Source organism: Populus nigra, chromosome 5 (assembly GCF_951802175.1).
Source record: "Populus nigra chromosome 5, ddPopNigr1.1, whole genome shotgun sequence".
Taxonomy (NCBI): domain Eukaryota; kingdom Viridiplantae; phylum Streptophyta; class Magnoliopsida; order Malpighiales; family Salicaceae; genus Populus; species Populus nigra.
Genome location: NC_084856.1, coordinates 2,438,230 through 2,457,292, shown reverse-complemented (window position 1 = coordinate 2,457,292; position 19,063 = coordinate 2,438,230). Strand labels below are relative to the sequence as shown.

Here is a 19,063-nt window from a genome sequence, read left to right as displayed (position 1 = left end):
CCTTTCATTGAAGTAAAGAAATTCATTTAAAAATTATTTTAAAATACAATTTATTTTATATTCTTATTTATATCTCTTCAGGTTTCTTATATCTTGAGACATTAACAAAAACAAACTAAGTGTTAAAATCGAGTAGAAAAGATTATGTTTCTGTACAATCTTACATGGATTGTCTATATTTATTAAATTCAATCTAGTAATTGATCTAGAATTAGGTTTAGATTATTATATTAACTTGAGTCTATTATTTTTATTAAAATAACATGGACAGAGTTTAATTGAATCAATCTAATTATTAAAAATATGATTGAATCAATCATGTTTTACGGGATTTAATTATTTTTATTAAAATATAATGAATCGATTGAATCAACCAAGTTATATAGGATTTATTGTTTAAAATTAATTTAAAATAAAACTTGTCCTAAATCAACTCATTAATAAATATGTTATTATCGAAGGGGCTCACTTCTCTGCATTCTATATGAGCATTCACTTGATGCTTCAAATATTCTAAGTTACTTCTTTGTACCACGTTGTCATTCGAACCAAAAAGAAATTTAAATGCAAAAAGAAAAGTCAAAAGGCAAAATAAAATAGTTAACAAAAACAAATCCAAGCATGTAAAGAATGATAATAATTTAAAAAAATAATATATTAAATCGATGTGGATTAATGTAGTAAACTCACGATCTTGATTATAAGATCATGATAATTTTATAAAAATAAATTAATTTTATAAAAACAAAACTAAAAAAATATTATAAAGTCCAGTTTAAAATAAATCAAATGCTTAAAAAAAACTCAAAATGATTTTTTTTTTAAAAAAGTACTGAGATAAAAATATTTTGGATTGATGGAGTTTTACGGCTTGACCCGCTAAATTTATGATTTGAGTCGTGGATTCAACTAGGTTTACTAATTTTATTTTTTTAAATTATTTTTTATTTAGTTATATTATAATAAAAAAACTTAAAAAAAAGTTCAAGAAAAAACATTGATGGAAAAAGGGACAAATTTTACAGAAACAAAATATAAAAAAAATAAGTTTACTAAAACAAATTGAACAATGAAAAAAACAAGATTCCAACTTGGACGTAGGCAAAATCTAGAAAATTTTGAATTTTTCTTGTTATTCAATCAAACATGTGGATACTTGTATGCATTTAAGCACAATTTGTATTTAAGCAAATCCACTTGTTTTTTGAAAAAAATACAAGTAGATTAACACTATGGTAACGGGAAAATTAAGGGGTTTTATTTTATTTTTTTTCTAAAAATCTATTTTTATCTATAAATACCTAATAAAAACTCTTATAACATTAAAAAAACAATTCATCAACTTAAAAAATCTTAAAAAAAAACTTAAAAAACCAAATCAAACTGAGTAAAAATTTTCTTTTCAACTTTGATTTTCTTTTCCATACAATATTAAGGTTCAAAATAATCATTATCAAGCTTCTTTTATTGAATAAAATTTATTGATACTAAAATCACTTGTTTTAGTGGTTAAAATCAGTATCAACCGAAAATTTTTTCTTTACTCAATGACTTACTCTCTCCTTCTCGAAGTCATAAATTAAAAAATAAAAATAATAAATTTTTGATAAAATTCAATTCACAAACAATTTAAGGAATTAAAGAAGAATGAAAATAGGAGTACTAAAATAAACTTTTTCCGTAAATTTTAGATTTGGGAAATATTTATCCGTGTATTGTCTTTTAAATTTGTCTATCCCTCAAGAGTTTTGACAAATTAATTATTAATTTGGGCATGAAAAGTTGCTATTAAAAAAATAACGAATTGAAAATAGAAAAAAAAAGGTCGGTGGGGCTACAGTAAAATAAAAAAAATTGTAAGAAATTTATAATGTTTTGTAATTGTAATTTCTCTTGATTGGTTTTTCAAGGATGCGTCATTTAGATAAACACCAGATGTCATGCCCGTGCGATGCCGCAAACTTATGGCATACTTGTGCGCTGTTGTGGATTTATAGAAAAAAAATTATATGGAAAAAAATTATTGCAATCAACAATGTTTTCAAGAGAAAAAAACAAAACTAAATTTTTAACCAGTTTAATATTTAAAAAATAAAATTTTGGAAAAAATCATAACAAAAAAAGAAAAAAAACCATGCAGTGAAACATTGTAGCAATTTATAGTGTTTCATGAGGAAATTTACAATTATAATTCCCAATTAGCTCAATATTAAAAATAATAAAATCGATTAAGATAATTTTAAAAAAAATCATAACAAAAAAAATAATGTGGGGGAACACTGTAGCAATCCACAGTGTTCTAAAAAAAACTATGAAGTTAAATTCTCAACCAGCTCAATATGAAAAAAATAAAATTGACAAAGACAATTCTGAAAAAAAAAATCCATGTGAGGAAAACACTATAGCAATCCACAATGTTATAAAGAAACAAAATTATAAAGTTAAATTCTCAACTAGCTCCATATTAAAAAAATAAAATCCACAAAAACATTCCTAAAAAAAACATAAAAAAATGAAAAGAAGAAGAAGAAGACAATTTTGGGGAAAAAAAAGTAAAAAAAAAAACATGTGGGGAAAGTTAAAGCTAAATTCTCAACCAACTTAATATTTAAAAAAAAATCGACAAAGATAATTTAAAAAAAAAACATGTGGAAAAACACTGTAGCAAAACAAAAACCATGTTGGGAAACATTGTGACAATCCATAGTGTTTTAAAGAAAAAAAAACTACGAAGCAAAATTCTCAACCAGCTCAATATGAAAAAAAATAAAATCGACAAAAACCATTTTGGATAAAAAAAGAAAAAAATTCATAAAAAAAAAGAAAAAAAACCATGGAGGAAAACATTGTAGTAATCCATAATGTTTTAAAGAAAAAAACTACAAAACTAAATTCTCAACTAATTCAATATTAAAAAAAAATCAACAAAGATAATTTAAAAAAAACACACAAAAAAAAAGAAGACAATCTTGGGGAAAAAAATGTAAAACCCAAAAAAATGAAAAAAAAATGTGGGGAAAAAAGAAAAAAAGAAGAAAGAAGAAAGAAAGACAAAAAAAAAACATGTGAGGAAAGCTACAGTACTTTCCTCATGAATTTTAGAGTATTAGTTAATTAGATGCTATGCCCACGCGTTGCCGCGAGTTTATGGCATGCTTGTACGTTGTCATGGACTTATGAAATATATATATATATATATATATATATATATATATATATATATATATATATATATATATATATATATATGGCGAAAGACTATTGCAATTTACAATGTTTTCAAGAAAAAAACTACAAAGAGAATTTTAGGAAAAAAACATAAAAAAACAAAAGGAAAAAAAAATCTTGTAAGGAAACACTGTAGCAATTTATAATGTTTTGTGAGGAAATATATAGTTATAACTCTCAACCAGCTCAATATTAAAAAAAAAATTAACAAATATAATTTTGAAAAAAATCATAACAAAAAAAACCATGTGGAGAATGACTGTAGCAATCCAGCTTAATATTAAAAAAGTACAAAAGCTTAACTATCAACCAACTCAATATTAAAAAAAAAATTAACAAAGATAATTTTGAAAAAAATCATAACAAAAAAAATCACGTGAAGAATGATTGTAGCAATCCAGGTTAATGTTAAAAAAGTATAAAAGCTTAACTCTCAACCAGCTTAATATTAAAAAAAATTAATAAAGATAATTTGAAAAAAAATCATAACAAAAAAAATCATGTGGAGAATGACTGTAGCAATCCATCATAATATTTAAAAAGTACAAAAGCTAAATTCTCAACCAACTTAATATTAAAAAAATAAAAGCAACAAAAATAATTTTGAAAAAAATCATATAAAAAAAATCATAAAAACACAAAAAGAAAAAAAAGAAAAAAGACTCATTTAGGGAAACACTATAGCAATTCACAATGTTTTGTAAAAAAAACTACAGTTGTAATTTTCAATTAACTCAATATTAAAAAAATAAAATCTACAAATATTATTTTAGAAAAAATCATAAAAATCATGTGGGGAAACACTATAGCAATCGACAATATTTTTTTTTTAAAATTTAAAAGTTAAATTTTTAACCAGTTTAATAGTAAAAAATAAAATCAATAAAAATAATTTTTTTTAAAATATATATAAAAAGAAGAAGATAGAGTATTTGTTAATATTTATCAACGTTATCTGCTCGCCGCGTCCTCCTAAGCCATTTCTTTTTATACATTATGTATTATTATTAGTTTATTTATATTTTCCACAAAGCCAAACCCAATATTAAGCCCAAGATATTCGGTATAAAATATGGGCCCATTAATTTAAATGCGCTGATGCTAACGTTATTGTATTTTCGCAATTAAAAAGAAAAAAAAAAGAAAAGAAAAAATCTGTCCGTCCAATTTGGGGGTAAGGGTTTTCAAAACCTACAAATTTTGATCACAAATTGTTCACAATTTTCGCGCGAAAAGATGGATCCTGAAGGTAGGCTGTTGAATTAACGGCTATTCTTTCTTAAATCGGTTTTTGAGTTTCTTTAAAGTTGATATTTTTCTTTTTTCTTGTTTTATAAAGTTGATGTTTTTATTTTATTTTCTTTCATGTAATTAGGGCATAGAGGGTCTTCAAATCCAGCTGCAATGCTTGCAAATCTCTTAAACAAAAGAGCCAAGCTGCACGAGGAACTTCGTGTTATCGAAAGACAGGTGCTTTAATCCTTAATTGTACGATTGATTTGAATAATACTATTAACATGGATGCTGCCTATGCTGTTTTTTCTTTCTGGGTTTTTAGGGTTTGGAGTCTTATTAGTCACAGTGAATTGGGATTTTTATCAAAAAGGGGTCCTGTAACCTCGCCTAAAGTTTTGACTCTTTAAGCAACGAGTTGAAATATTTTCCTACAATTTTATCTGGGTTCTTCATTTAAGCTTGAGTTGTTCATGTGAAACTAATTGGTATTCATATTAGAGTTTGTTTTGTTTGAGAAGCTCTTTTTTATATTGGAAAGAAATGGGAATTTAAAGTAGTTTTATATCATTTTTTTTGTTTAATTATAACAAGGCATTATGTTCTCTCCTATCCCATCTCTATTTTTTTCCTTGTTCTGCAGGAGCTTAATGACTGCTTTGATTCAGGTTTATGATCTGGAGACAAGCTATTTGCAAGATCCAGGCCAGTGCGGCAATGTATTGAAAGGTTTCGAAGGGTTTCTATCTTCATCTAAGAACACTGCACTGTATGGCGTGGATTTTATGATTTTCCTTTATTTCTTCTGATTTGATATGAATAGTTTTTCTATCTCTTGTCTCTATTTGTGAAGTTCATAATCTGATATATGAAGTTTTTTCTTTTCTTTGCTGTATAAATAGATACTAGTTATTTGCAGAACTTCGCATGTTATCTTGGCTACATAAATAGGTCATGAAAATTATTGTTACTACAATTACTGATCGCTCAAAAAAAAGGACACAGGGGGTGGACACTTGCAAATATTCACATCTTAGTTGTAGTAAACAAGTGCTCAGAAAGCAAAATGATCTATCTTAAAGTTACTGAAAGCAATAGAACCAAGGTATAGATTATGTAGCAATTTTTTCTTGAGAGGTTGGTTATGTGCTACAGAGAAGCTTTGACATACAAACCAATTCCAGGCTGAAAAAAATCTTAAATACAGTTGAAGGAGGAGAATGTATGCTTTACATTGCCTAGAGCCTTCTATACAGTAATAGTCATGAAAAAAAAAAGTGGGAAAAAAAAACACAGTAACACACAGATAGCTTGATGTTTGCTTGCTAAGTCTATATATGCCTACACATTTGGGATTTGGATTCAGGTGGATTGCCATACATTTTCTTTAATTAACTCCAAGCTTATAATTGCAGCTTGAAACGGTCTAGGAAGTTCCAGTCTGAAGATAGGCTCTTCTCATTGTCTTCAGTTACCTCACCAGCTGTATGTACTATAAGTCTTAAATGCTCAGTAATGGTAGCACTTCCTGTGTTTTCTTTTCCTTCTTTTAATAATATTTTTCTTCCTTTTTTTTCATGTCAGTTTAGAGTGTGCAGGGTAATGCTCTATGCATGTGTTTACAACATAAAAAGAAAGCAAGAAAAATAAAATACTCAAAGCTATTTATAATGAACTATATGCTTGAGGGCTATTTCTAACTTCTTAGGCATTGCTCTCTTGAAAGATCCAGTGTTTCACTTATGTGATTTTGTGCTGAAAGTGTATGCAATGCCTTGAAATTACTCATGTTGCATGTAAAACATATATAATTAGGGTGACGAGAAAACTGAAACATGTGTGTGGTGCTTTTCACCTCACATTGAGTTCTCTTCTTACTCATGGCTTTTTTATAAAAAACTTCAGACTAAAGCACAAAACTAAAAAAAAAATTGTCTGTCAGTACCTAAACTCGTTAATAACTGGAAAAAGGACCGCTTGGTTTGTTGCTAGGTTGTGCTGGGTTTTGAGTTTTCAAAACCATCGGTTAAAAGACTAAGCAGCCACTTGGAATTCAATCCATGTTTGCTTGTAATTGCTATCCTAGGAGATTGTATGGCATGGAATTCTATTCTGCTTTAAGAGTACTTCTAGTTTATGGAAAACTTGCTTCAGAAAATACAACTACTCCTGTTTTGTTCATTAGACATGATTAAATAGTAATGGGACCATGCAGTCTGAAAGCTGCTTGTTGTTTTGAAGGTTATTTTGCTTTTACACAATCCTGTCTATGGCATATGAATCTGGTTTTTAAGATGCCACCTGTTCTGGTGATAAGCATCATCAGTTAGTACTGGAGTATATAGGCTTGCAACTTTTCATTATGTTGACCCTCTCACATATCAAACAACTTTCGATTTTGTTTTCTTCATCCCAAATTTTGGCCAGTTAGAAATTTGCTCTAATATGTTACTCGTATTGTTTTTCCAGGCTGAAGAACAAGCAGCTGGACGAGATGGTGAGCCATATAAAGTTGCAAAACTTTGTTTTTCTGTTTTGTTTTATCAAATTCTTTAAATCTCTCTGTTTATTGTAGATGGGAGATCAGAATTTGGAGTAGGTCGATCCAAGGGTGGAGGCATATACGCAAACGGACAGTGAGTACTTTGATTTAGATCAGTCTGAACCTCACGTTATAACTATATTCGGATGCCTTATGCATGATTGAGATGACCAGTTAAAGTTAAATGATGACAGTGAGAATTTAGAATGTAATAATATATAACTTTCCTGATTTATTTTTCAGAGGAAAGCCAAAGAAGGGAAGAGGTGCATCAAGAGATTATAAAAGGATCAGGCCTTCAGCTGATCCAGATTTTGATTATGATGATGATGCAGATTTGACATTGTGAAATTGGTTGCATAAGATGATATGCTAGTTGGCCGTTGCATGTTCTAGGTCTTGGAGCAGAAATCCCCGTGGTATATTCATCACTTCTGTTGTGAGTTACCGTTCAAGCAAGCAAACCTACATGTACTGTAATGCTTTATTACGCGGTGTAGATCCTAGAGCTGAATTCCTTGTGTATATTCTTCTTATTCGGCTTGAGTTACGGTGCGTTCAAGCAAACAAACCCCTTTTCATGAGTTATTTAATAACTGTTATCTTGGCATCTTGGCGGGGAAAAAAACACTTTTCAATTTACAAGTAACCTTAATAAATTAATAATCTCGATTAATTAATATTTTTGTTGGATCTAAATTTAAATTTAATGTTTAAATAGTATTTTAATTAATAAATAAATTTTCATGGTTTTAAAGATATTAATTTGTAAAGATTTTAACTGTAATGATAAATTAATATGTTAATGATTAAATTATAGTACCTGGCTTCCAATAGTCTTTTTTATGACCTGCATTTATATGAAGCTGAAAATAGTTGTTAGACCCGGTTCAATTAACTTGACACAAAGTTTGGGTTACAAATTAGGCCGGTTTGATAATTTTTTTTAAGTAAAAAAAATATTATTTAAAAAATATATAAAGATAAAAACTAATAATAATATTAATTAAATCGAGACAATTTTAAATTGACTTTTCCTGGATACTTGGTTTTGGTAAGGAGACAAGCTAGTTGTGTTTTGGGTTGACTTGCTAGGTCGGGTCAAGTTTAATAACGGTTGGAGAAATTATAGGGTTCATGATTGTATGGTTGAGATTTAGTTTGATAATTAGGCTTTACTATTTATATATATAAAAAAACATGTTAATATATTATTTAAGTTGATCAATAACAATTCTTTGTTATGGCTGAGTTGGCTAACGAGTGGAACAATCTTGTGGTTACACGTAAGGTGTAAGAGTTTTTTTAATTGTGATAACAACGTGTTATTTGTCACATTTTTCTCTCAAAAAATAAAGAAGGCCTTTGAAAAAAAGTCCAAGAAAAATTTATGTATCTTATCTGAAAATAATAATACTAATAATAAATTGTTCCATTAAAGTTGGTTTTAATATTTACATTGATTTTGAATATAATTTTATTATATTTATAACATTTTTAGGTTTCAATCACACAAAATATAAATACACTAGTTTTTTAGATTGTTTGTATTTAACAATTATAAAACATTTTTTAAAACATAAATAATGATTCAAATTAAAAATATTGCACTAGATAAAATAAACAAGAAATATTTTAATATAAAAATTTATTTTAAAAATAACTATATTTTTAGATTTAATAACAATATTAAAATTTTTTATTATCCATGACTGCTAAATATTCACTCATCCAATTATCCTTAAAATATAATCAGATTTAAAACTAAAATATATCATATTAGAAATTGTTTTGTATAATCACGCACACTTTATCATAGAGATTATTATATCATTAGGCTGACCTTAAATTCAATTGTAATTATTATTTCATCAAAGCTAAAGCTAAGATAATTTTTCAGGAATGCAAAACTTAATTTTTTTTTATTAATGTAGGTGTTTAAATTAATTTGTATATATCTCAACTAATTATATAAATTCTAAAATTAATGATTATGTAAATTACAAGTGGTTTTAAAATTTATAAAATTTAAACTATTAATTTAAAAAAAAACAAATTCAAAATTCGATTAATTTAGCTACGAGTGCCACACTTAAATTTCTTATTTATTGTGGAGGATAGCAGGCCGCTATTAGCGGCTCTTCTTTAAATTGAAGAAAAAACGACGTCGGTGTTTTCTGTTTGCGTTTTATTTAATTAATTAGTAATTTTCCCATTTAGTTTTGTTTCATAGAATTTAGCTCCCTCCAACCTCGAAGGGCAGCCCCGACAAGAGCGGCGCGTGTCTTATCTCTTTGTGTGTCACACAACCATGTACTTGCTGGTAATCTCCATTTATGTTTTCAAAAAACGACTCCTTAAACAACAACTACAGCAGCTTATCTTTTAGTGTTTTTTTTTTTGGTTCTGTTTCTGTACTTATTTATTTATTTTTTTAAAAAAACACAGGACAAGATTAAGATGCAGAAGAAGGAGCCTGACAAAGCACCAGAAATTCCAGTCTACTGGATCGAAACCTCTGATTCTGTCTCTCGTCACTTCCAGTTTGAACCCGACGGTCAACTCTCTGTGAGTCTTTTCTTGTTTTCTTTCTTGGAATTTTCTAATCCTAATCCCCTCTCTCTTATAAATTTTTACGAATACTTGGTGTGCGTGATTGTTTCACTTGTGAAAAATAATCTAGTCTGCGTAACTGTGAGCAATGTCTACAAAATTAAATTGTGGGTTTCTTTGATTTTGTTAAAAGAAGCCAATTCAAAATAAAGTTCGCTGCTTGGGGAATTTGAGTTCAGTCAGTGATATTTGTATGCAAACAACAGATGAAGGTAGTTGATGATGCAAGACCAGTTTATCGTAGAGTGGCTGAATCTTTCTTGAACAAGTTTTTTCCATCAGGATATCCGTACAGGTTAGTTGGTACCTTGCCTTTTCCTTGTTGGCAGTGCAAACTTGGCAATTGAATATACACTGCTGGGAAGCTTTATTGTTTTATGTGTGTGTTTTGGTGTTTCGTTTTTTGCAGTGTGAATGAGGGATATCTTAGATACACTCAATTTCGTGCGCTGCAACACTTTTCTAGTGCTGCATTATCTGTGCTATCTACTCAGGTCTTTTTCTGGGCCTATTCTGAACTATTACACTCAGACTTCAATTTCTTTGTCTTAGTTTAATTTAGTTTCTTGTCCCTGATGGCTAGAGATACTATGCAATGCTGATGCCCCTCTATCTTTGTTGATTGTCTGAAATGGATATTTTGTTTGTGTTCTTTTACTAACGTTGTTAACATTTATTTATGCAAGTTGAACATGTATTCTAATTAGCTAGCATGATTCCATAGTTTTTTTGTTTTTTTAATCCTATGGAACTAGGGCTATAATTTGGGGGTCTTGTCTTTATATTCTTACTGTTTTGCAGTCGCTACTATTTGCTGCTGGCTTGCGACCTACACCTGCACAAGCAACTGCAGTGAGTTGGGTAAGTTGCACTGGTGAAACGATTGATAGATTCTTTGTCCTGGTTGCTTTACTCTTTAGTTCTTCATTGAATTTTGTTGATGAGCAGATACTGAAGGATGGGATGCAGCACGTAGGAAAGCTCATATGTAGCAATTTGGGTGCTAGAATGGACTCAGAGCCCAAACGTTGGAGAATCCTAGGTTTGTTTTCTTGGTTCAAGAACCTGAGTTTTTGCTTTTGTATTTATGGACTCTTCTCACTTAATGAATGTGGATAGGAGTTGGTTGGGGTCATACTTTATTTTCTTCAAGTGTCTAACTAGGATGGGTTTTCTGTGTTGCAGCTGATGTGCTTTATGATTTGGGCACTGGCTTAGAGGTTCTTTCTCCTTTATGTCCACATCTTTTTCTTGAGGTGGCAGGGCTTGGCAATTTTGCAAAGGTATATTTTAGGCTAACAACCACTGAAATCTGCATAAAAATATTAACGTAGCTCATTATGGGTGTTATTGGGTTTTGTCTTCTTCTCTATCTTTACTGTCCTACATTTTGGCATAGACCAATATGTTTAGTTTACTTCCACTTCCTTGGATTTGATAGGGGATGGCAGTGGTTGCAGCAAGGGCAACAAGGTTGCCAATATATTCTTCATTTGCCAAAGAAGGCAATCTAAGTGACCTATTTGCAAAAGGGGAGGCCATCTCAACACTTTTCAATGTTCTTGGACTAGGAGTAGGAATTCAGTTAGCATCCACTGTCTGTTCATCAATGCAAGGGAAGGTACACTGTTTATCATTGCTGTCTGATACAAGTACTTGATATGTCTTTTTGCATTATGCATATGTTCTCAAAAGTGAGTGCAAGTAGCCATTTCCAAAGGTTGCTGATGTTTAGGAGATCACTATTATGACCCAACACTAAAGCTGTGTTTTGGGATCCCTGTGCCATATTCATCTTCTTGGTTAACAGGCTCAAAACTGTGGCCAGCAGACTCCGTGCTTTGCTGTGGCGTGGTCTATTTGAGGCCACGACCTCAAGTGGAATGTGGTGTCTCTTAAGCCAGTTTTGAATCAATCACTGACATGTTTAAGTTAACAAAACAAACTGAAACTCGTGCTGATTAAATAGTGTATTTTTTTATACATATCCACTAGACTTGCTCAATTCTTTGCTTGTTTTATTCAATATACAAAAGTGAACCTCTGCAATTTATGGGGAATATGTTTTATAATGTTCTGATTTAGTAGTTTATGTTGTCTAAGTGACTCATGGGGGTATATTTTGTAAAGAGCTGATTTAGCAGTTTATGTTGTCTAAGTGACTCTTAGCTTCTATTTTCTAATATTTCTTGCAGTTTGTTGCTGGGCCTCTTCTTTCTATTGTACATGTTTGTTGTGTTATTGAAGAAATGCGAGCTACCCCTGTTAATACATTGAATCCACAGAGGACGGCAATGGTTGTGGCTGATTTTGTCAAGGTTTGTTTCACACTTCAGCACGACTTACTTTTTTATTTCCACTTGCCTAATTTCGTCAACTGTCATCCAATTCAGACAGGGAAAATATCAAGCCCTGCTGATCTTAGGTACCATGAAGATCTCTTATTTCCAGGCCGACTTATAGAAGATGCTGGCAATGTAAAAGTTGGGCAGGCTTTGCACAGGGCGGTGAGGCCTTCAAAACTTCGTGAATTGAAAGAAATATTTCCCGGGGAGAAGTTTATTCTAAGTCCTGGGAATAAATGGACTGATTTGGTATTGGAGCAAAATGCTAGTGGCGAAGATGCATTAAGGGCATGGCTGGTGGCTGCATATGCTTCGAGCATGAAGAAGTCTTCTCATGAGTCTACTTCTGTCACCTTGCAAGATGCTTATGAGAAGATGAATAGCGTATTTGATCCATTTTTATCTGAGCTGCAAGCCAAAGGGTGGCATACTGATCGTTTTCTTGATGGAACAGGAAGCCGGTTTTCATGGTAGCATTTTATAGTTTTGGGTAGTATTTCAACCCTTCAAGATAGTTTGACCCGCTGGTTGAAATTCAAATCGAGTAGGCAGCGATTAAAGGTGGTTCTTGCCTTTTTACATAACATTTGTATTTGTTTAGGGAGGCAACAATTATTTTTTTGTCCTTTTCACTCGTTTCCTTTTTTCTAGCTAACCTACCTCCCTCTTTCTCAAAAAGGACCGAGTAAAGCTCAGATTAAAGGATTGAAGTCATGTCGAACTCCAGTTATATTCAAAGTATCATCAAATGTTGTTGGACTTGAACAACCGAAACAGGAAATTTATTATTTGCTGAAGTGATGCGGAGTTTAATGATACAAGAATTGAAAACAATGCAGGCATATTCTTCCAGCCAATATATCCTGTACCTTCTGCTGGAAGGCCAAGTTTCAAGTGCGATTAGACGTAGCAGCAGCCCTGTTATATTGAAACACTAAGCTGCAAAGATTAGGAACAGTAATACTATATGTGCAGCAGCCGGTGTAGAATCAGCAAGATTCTTTGTAAATGGAACTTGATTGCCAAGGAACTATTAACCAATAATACTTGTACAACTTGTAACATGATGAGATGCTTTGATCATTGAGGAATACCAGAAAGGTAGGCGTACTTTCACGATTGATATCCATCATTTTGCCACTTTAGCATATCCACGACTATGCTCGTCTCGAGGACTAATATAGGCATCTTAATTTACCTTTTCGTTGCAAGAGCTCTGGCAGATCAAGGAGAATCCATATCCAAATCAAGATTTATCCCTTTTCTTATGAAGAGAAAGGGTACAGATGCATGACAAGCTCCGAAAGAGTCATTGTAGCCCTCCAAACCGGGCTCTTTATTCAACTAGGCCCTCCAAATCCCCGATTGATAGAAAGCCCCTCCCAGACTAACGTGATAAATCCTCCCCTGTCTTGGTAATTGGGGATATACAAATCTCAGTGAGAGAGATCTTTCCACCACATATAAAGCATACTTGACAAAATTAACATGGTTCGTCGCTTGGTGTTCGACCAGGAAACAAACCCTCTTTGAATGAAGACTTTCAGCCTCTAATTTTTTGCCAAAGAGATGAGTTGGGCAATCGAGAGGAGGTTGTTTAGTTGACTTGATGCTATTATACAGGCAGGCACATAACTTGATGATTAATGGAACTGGGTCCTGCTTTAGGAAATCATTGACATCAAGCACCACCTAGTGTTATGATATTGGTCACACTATCATTTTTGTAAACTTATCAAAGACAACATTGTTGATCTGCCGGAGAGAATGAGGAAATTTTGTAGCTTGCATTCACACCGCCTGCCCTTTCCAATCAGAAGATCATCACTGGTATAACCTGTAGTCATCGATGGTGTATCATCATGCACCGAGTTATGGTCGTCTTACGCTTTGACTTGGACTCCTGCACGCATTGAAGTCAGCCTAAAATGATTACCGGGAGCTCAACTTGAAGCCCCCTGACTTTTGCATTATTTTTAGATTTTTCTGTGCTGGTTTTGATTTACTAACTCTATATGGTTGGATTAGAGAATTCATCAACGCACGATAAAAAATAAAAAAAATTAAACAAATCCCTGATCAGTTCGTAAGCGAACGTGATAGTATTTAATTAATTTTTCTAAACACTTTGTTGACATAGATTATTTTTTCAAATTATTATAAGCATTCAAGTGGGGTACTTCACAGCTCAATATCGCTGAATTGCAACGAGTCCAAAACTAGTGTGAATTCGTGGATATAATAAATATTGTTTTTTAAAGTATTAGTGACATGGTTTATTGTTATGTATTTTGATATGAAAAATTAATTGAAAAATAACCATAATCATATTGCCAAACATACTTCCAGCTATTTGCTAGCGTTTCTAAATCAAAAGAATCATGTCACTAAGTTGACAATTGAATGATCTTCGAAAAAGATTTTCCTTTTAATATGGTGATTGGTTACTAATTGATTTTTTTTTAGTGTCATAATATAAGTTTTAATTACAATTGATTACGCACGTTGCAATCCACAATTTGGAATTGGAAAGGTTCATCTCCGGATAGTGACTTATAGCTAATTCATATGTTACCTGCTCCTGCCTGCTGTCTCGTATATGTAATTATGCATGCACCGAAACAGTTTTTTTTTTTGTTTTTTTTAATAACACTTTGCCGACCGTATTGTAAGAGGGAGTTATTCCTTGTGAAGAGAACGCTTCATTCCGAGGACAAGACATGTCGACTGTGAAAGAAACGTTAACCAAACAACTAGCTCTCAAATTTATGTTAAAGTGCCTTTTTAATTAGGGGAGCCAAATCTAACGAGGATAGGTCATGGATCACGGGTTTGACTAGTTTTTTCTACGCCTCAAACTTTACTTCTATTCCAGCCAAGAGCTTGAAGGTCAGTTCCATTCAAAGCTTGACATAAATAAAATAAAAAAAAAATGAAGTGCAGTTGCAATTGATGGCTTGGACTCCATCGACCATAACTTGGTCTTCATGCAATTAATGTGAAAAATATCTTCAACAATAAAACGTTGAAAAGAGTAGTAAAGAGATTACAAAGCGACTCCTGCTCTGCAACAGCAAATTATATATGTTCCCTTTGCAGCCGTTGGCAGAGAAAAAAACACAGAGAACAAGATACGCAGAAGTTAAATGAAATCAAGAAGAGAAAGTTTTTCATGAAAAAAAAATAATAAAAAAAATAACTATGCATTAGGGTTAGTGATTTTCAAGAATTGCAATTTTCACACTGCTAGTTACGAGAAAAAAAGAAAGAAAGACAGGTCTAATTAATTTTTAATAACTAGTTGGGTGAAATTATTTAACCCCCCAAATAACAAACAGTAAAAAAAAATATTATGTTTGTTTAATTTTTATTGTTTAATTTGCACCGTTTTGATATTGTTTATAATGCATTAGTCACCGAAATGAAATTAAAAAAAAAAATCGAACAATGGTCAATTCCTTATACTATGCATTAGTCTATTTATTTAAAAGAATTCAGATATTGATCCCGAAAATGATAAAAAAAAAGACCCATTTCTTCTCAAAATATTTAATCTCTTCAAGGATGTGAAGCACTTGCTTCCTCCCTGATTTTTTTTAAGGTGATCCCATTGTGTTTTAGAGTTAAAAATGAATTTACAGAAGTTTTAGGGTACGTATTTTGATTTAATTTTGGATTCAAGAACTTGGATCCTAATCATCTCTAATGCTTAAAAAACAAATCAAATGACGACAAGTAGTTTGTCTGAGCAAAAAAAGAAATTGGACTGAAAAATACAATTTTAAGGGATCAATATATATCTTCATTCATTGAATTCTAATCTTTGAATAATTAAGCATTCAAAGATGAATGCACTAGATGATGATACATGGAGTATATTTTTAAATCATTTAAATAAAGAATTTAATTTTAAATAATATACAAACTAATCAGAAATTAAATACTCGTTATGTAAAAACAAAAGCATTTTTGGCATTTTATATATAGAATAGTATTATTAAGTAGGGTAGGGCCGGCTTAGATGAGTTTTAACTTTCTAGCTACACTTTCTCGTGAACGTGGATAGAAAAATTCTCACAAGAAATTATTAATAATAGTATGGTTGTGGTTGTTTTTTAAAGTATTTTTCGTGTTGAAATATATCAAAATGATATATATTTTTATTTTTAAAAAATTATTTTTGAGATCAGCACATCAAAACAATCCAAAACATATAAAAAAAATTAATTTATAATTTTTTTTTAGAAACACGGGTAGAACTGCGTTTCCAAATGCTCATTAAACCTGAAATGAATTTACAAAAAATAAATTCATTTATCATTTAACTTAAACGACTGTAAAAAAATATGTCTTGATTTTGAAAGTACCGATCAGCAATATCATTTGATGAATATGCACTTAAATAAACAAATGAAATTAGTTTAATTTCTTTTAAAATAAGATTAATTCTTGTTAATTCAAAGATGGATACGTAAGGCTATTAATTAGTTCTGGCAATGAAAAATTATTTGTAGAGATCTGAAGGATCTATATGCATCATTTATTTGAAAATTTATGTTTGGTTAATTACCAAATAACCTAACATAAAAAGATAAAAAAAACCCCTCAAGTCAAAGATATTTTTTTAAAAAAAAAACTGAGCATCATTTATTTTCTTCGCTGGGAGTTAGAGGGGAGAGTTCTTTATTAAACTCTTTTGAAATTCAAGATGACGCGAAGAAAATATTTGGGGCCAGTCCCAATCAACAATCCTTTCTTTCCCGAAAGAATGGTCCTTTGTGTGTTTTTTTTTTTTTTTTTTAAATTATTATTTTAGCTCGCCTCCCTACATGTTCCTGGGAAGGCAACGACCGGCGTCCACTTTGGACATTCTCTTTCAAGCTTGAGGTTAATTTTAACTTTAATTCGCCTCCCTCCCTACATGTTCTATAAAATTTAATTGACGAAATTGGAATTTATAAATATTTTCGTCACTGTTTTTTACAGAAATAGTCAAGAAATCGAAACTACAATATCAGTATTAAGACGACCAAATTCTCTTGGTTTTGACCAGTGTTTGTCTCATCCCTTAATGGCTAATCAATTCAGACGACCTTCACTTGGCAATAGATTACACCTACTTATTACAACATTTTTACCTAATACACTAGCCTCTTTCTTTGACCTTAAATGCAGAAGCTCTTTACAATAATACATACTTTAATCAATGTGAAAATTAAAAATATACATGTATATATATTTTTCACCAAACAAAAAAGAAATTTTACTTATTAAAATAACTCCAAAACATGTCCTCGACTAGAGTATTAAGCAATAAAAAAGATTAAATTATAAAATCTCATTGCACCACTGCCTACCCATATATTTAGTTCAACGTTAATTAAGTGTCCATGTATCCTTAGGTCGTAATTAGATACATCTTTAATAAAATTACATAGGGCGAGCAGGAAGAAGTCAGGTTTACTCGAATTAATCTCTTTCCATGAAGAAGAAAACAGAAAATCCGCTCACAAGCTCCATATTTATTATAGAAAATGCTTTTAATTTTATTTTAAGAGATTGTGCGAAAGAAACCATTTTACGTTTGCATAGTGATGGTTTGCTTTCGAGCTTTTTCCTCCCGACATTTTCATTGAATTCATTTTATTTTTAAAAAATACTGAGTCTTTAATTTATCAATATTTTTGTCCAAGTTTAAATAATTAATAATTCATATGATTTAATATTATATAAAAAGTGACAACTTTAGTAGACGAGGGGCTCACCAGAGAGAAAGAATGATTGTATGAGATAAAAGGTTTTAAAGAAAAAGAGAGAGGTACGCGGTGTTTGTAAAAAAAAATAAAAAAATTGTGTTCATCACTTGCTTTATACATAATTGAAATATCTATAGAATTTATTTACTATAATTTTAAGTCATATTAATGTTTTAATTAATTAGTTTGAATGAAAAAATTAATAAAAAATATATTCTGATTATTTTATAAGAATAAAATTGATTTTGTAATAACATATTGAAAATACATCTTAAATCATTATTAATTGAGATTTTATGGATTGTTTTTGAAAAATAACATAATTTGCTAATAGCAGTTGTTTAGCTATATTTCAATTTTTTTTTTATAAATTAATTAACCTAAACAAAATCAAACTAAATTTTTATGAAGATTCAATTACTAAAAAATAATATTCAAGATTTAATAGCTAAGAAAACAAAAAGATACGATGATGTGACAGGACAGAGAAATAAAGCAAAAAAAAAGACTCATCGAAGATATATCATAGCTTTATTTTCGATACACTCAATACTATTAAAAGGATCTCAACAAGATGATTCTATCTATACCTTGAAAGAACATTAAATGAGATTGTAATTAATCTTAAATTAGTTTCGAACAAAATTCCTAACAAATTACGATCATTTTTCGTGATCTTTTAAGGTGTGATTAAAATCGTCTTGTTGAGATCTTTTTAACGGTATTGGACATGTCAAAAACAGAGTTTTGGTGTGTCCACGATGACTTATTCTTTCTTAACCATTGGATCTTTAATTTTATTTTTTGACCATTAAATTTTTATAAAATTTTAGAATGATTTTTTTACATGTTAATTAAATTAAAGAAGACATAATTTTTAAAATAACTCGATATTCCTAATTATAGTTACGTTCAACTGAACAGCAGTTATATTTAATTTTATTATTTTTCTAATACTTTTCTCATCTGTATTATTTTTTCAAAACTTTTCTATGTTAGAATTCTAAAATACACATTCTTTTTATTACCGCAAAAATTGGCCTTTATTCTTTCAACGGCGCAAGAGGCTTCGGACTTTGATAGTTTTTCCTTAAAAATCTCTATATCTCCAACCAATTCCTCGAAGAGATTATGACATTAACTTGATCCATCCAAAACTTTCTATTGAAAATATCGAAGTTTCAACTACTGAAAATTAATGTCTTCCGAGAGAAATTATTTGGCCTTCAATAATTTGAGCTCATCTGCATCCCATGTTCATGCTTGCACTTGCACATAGCCACCATGTTCACATCCGTTTAAAGCAAATGACCACGTTTTTATTTGACCATTCTGCGAACCAAATA

The 19,063-nt window shown here is 30.4% G+C and overlaps 2 protein-coding genes across 4 annotated transcripts; both read left to right on the top strand.

The window, feature by feature from the left end:
- Positions 1-4,331: 4,331 nt before the first annotated feature.
- Positions 4,332-7,613, top strand: LOC133693841 (uncharacterized). Of its 2 annotated transcripts, XM_062115175.1 has the most exons (7): positions 4,332-4,477; positions 4,604-4,698; positions 5,130-5,230; positions 5,877-5,946; positions 6,931-6,958; positions 7,037-7,097; positions 7,247-7,613. In XM_062115175.1, exons 1-7 carry the CDS (start codon positions 4,465-4,467, stop codon positions 7,350-7,352), a joined length of 474 nt encoding a protein of 157 aa, XP_061971159.1. In that variant the 5' UTR covers positions 4,332-4,464; the 3' UTR covers positions 7,353-7,613. The 2 variants fall into 2 exon arrangements, with proteins under 2 accessions (XP_061971159.1, XP_061971160.1); XM_062115176.1 differs by lacking the exon at positions 4,332-4,477 and having other exon boundaries at positions 5,105-5,230.
- Positions 7,614-9,171: 1,558 nt separating this feature from the next.
- On the top strand, positions 9,172-13,077 carry LOC133695141 (protein root UVB sensitive 2, chloroplastic). 2 transcript variants are annotated; one of them, XR_009842379.1, is made up of 11 exons: positions 9,172-9,326; positions 9,452-9,571; positions 9,823-9,911; positions 10,026-10,110; positions 10,418-10,477; positions 10,565-10,658; positions 10,802-10,899; positions 11,058-11,237; positions 11,812-11,934; positions 12,010-12,522; positions 12,641-13,077. XR_009842379.1 is itself a non-coding variant. In XM_062116982.1 (10 exons), exons 1-10 carry the CDS (start codon positions 9,315-9,317, stop codon positions 12,433-12,435), a joined length of 1,287 nt encoding a protein of 428 aa, XP_061972966.1. In that variant the 5' UTR covers positions 9,172-9,314; the 3' UTR covers positions 12,436-13,077. The 2 variants fall into 2 exon arrangements, 1 of the variants encoding a protein (XP_061972966.1); XM_062116982.1 differs by having other exon boundaries at positions 12,010-13,077.
- The last annotated feature ends 5,986 nt before the right edge of the window (positions 13,078-19,063 follow it).

Coding starts and splice junctions, on each gene's coding strand:
- LOC133695141 (XM_062116982.1), top strand. Junction 10,659..10,801: donor CAAACGTTGGAGAATCCTAG/GTTTGTTTTCTT, acceptor TCTGTGTTGCAG/CTGATGTGCTTTATGATTTG. Junction 10,900..11,057: donor GGCTTGGCAATTTTGCAAAG/GTATATTTTAGG, acceptor TGGATTTGATAG/GGGATGGCAGTGGTTGCAGC.
- LOC133693841 (XM_062115175.1), top strand. Junction 5,947..6,930: donor CTTCAGTTACCTCACCAGCT/GTATGTACTATA, acceptor TTGTTTTTCCAG/GCTGAAGAACAAGCAGCTGG. Junction 7,098..7,246: donor GGCATATACGCAAACGGACA/GTGAGTACTTTG, acceptor TTTATTTTTCAG/AGGAAAGCCAAAGAAGGGAA.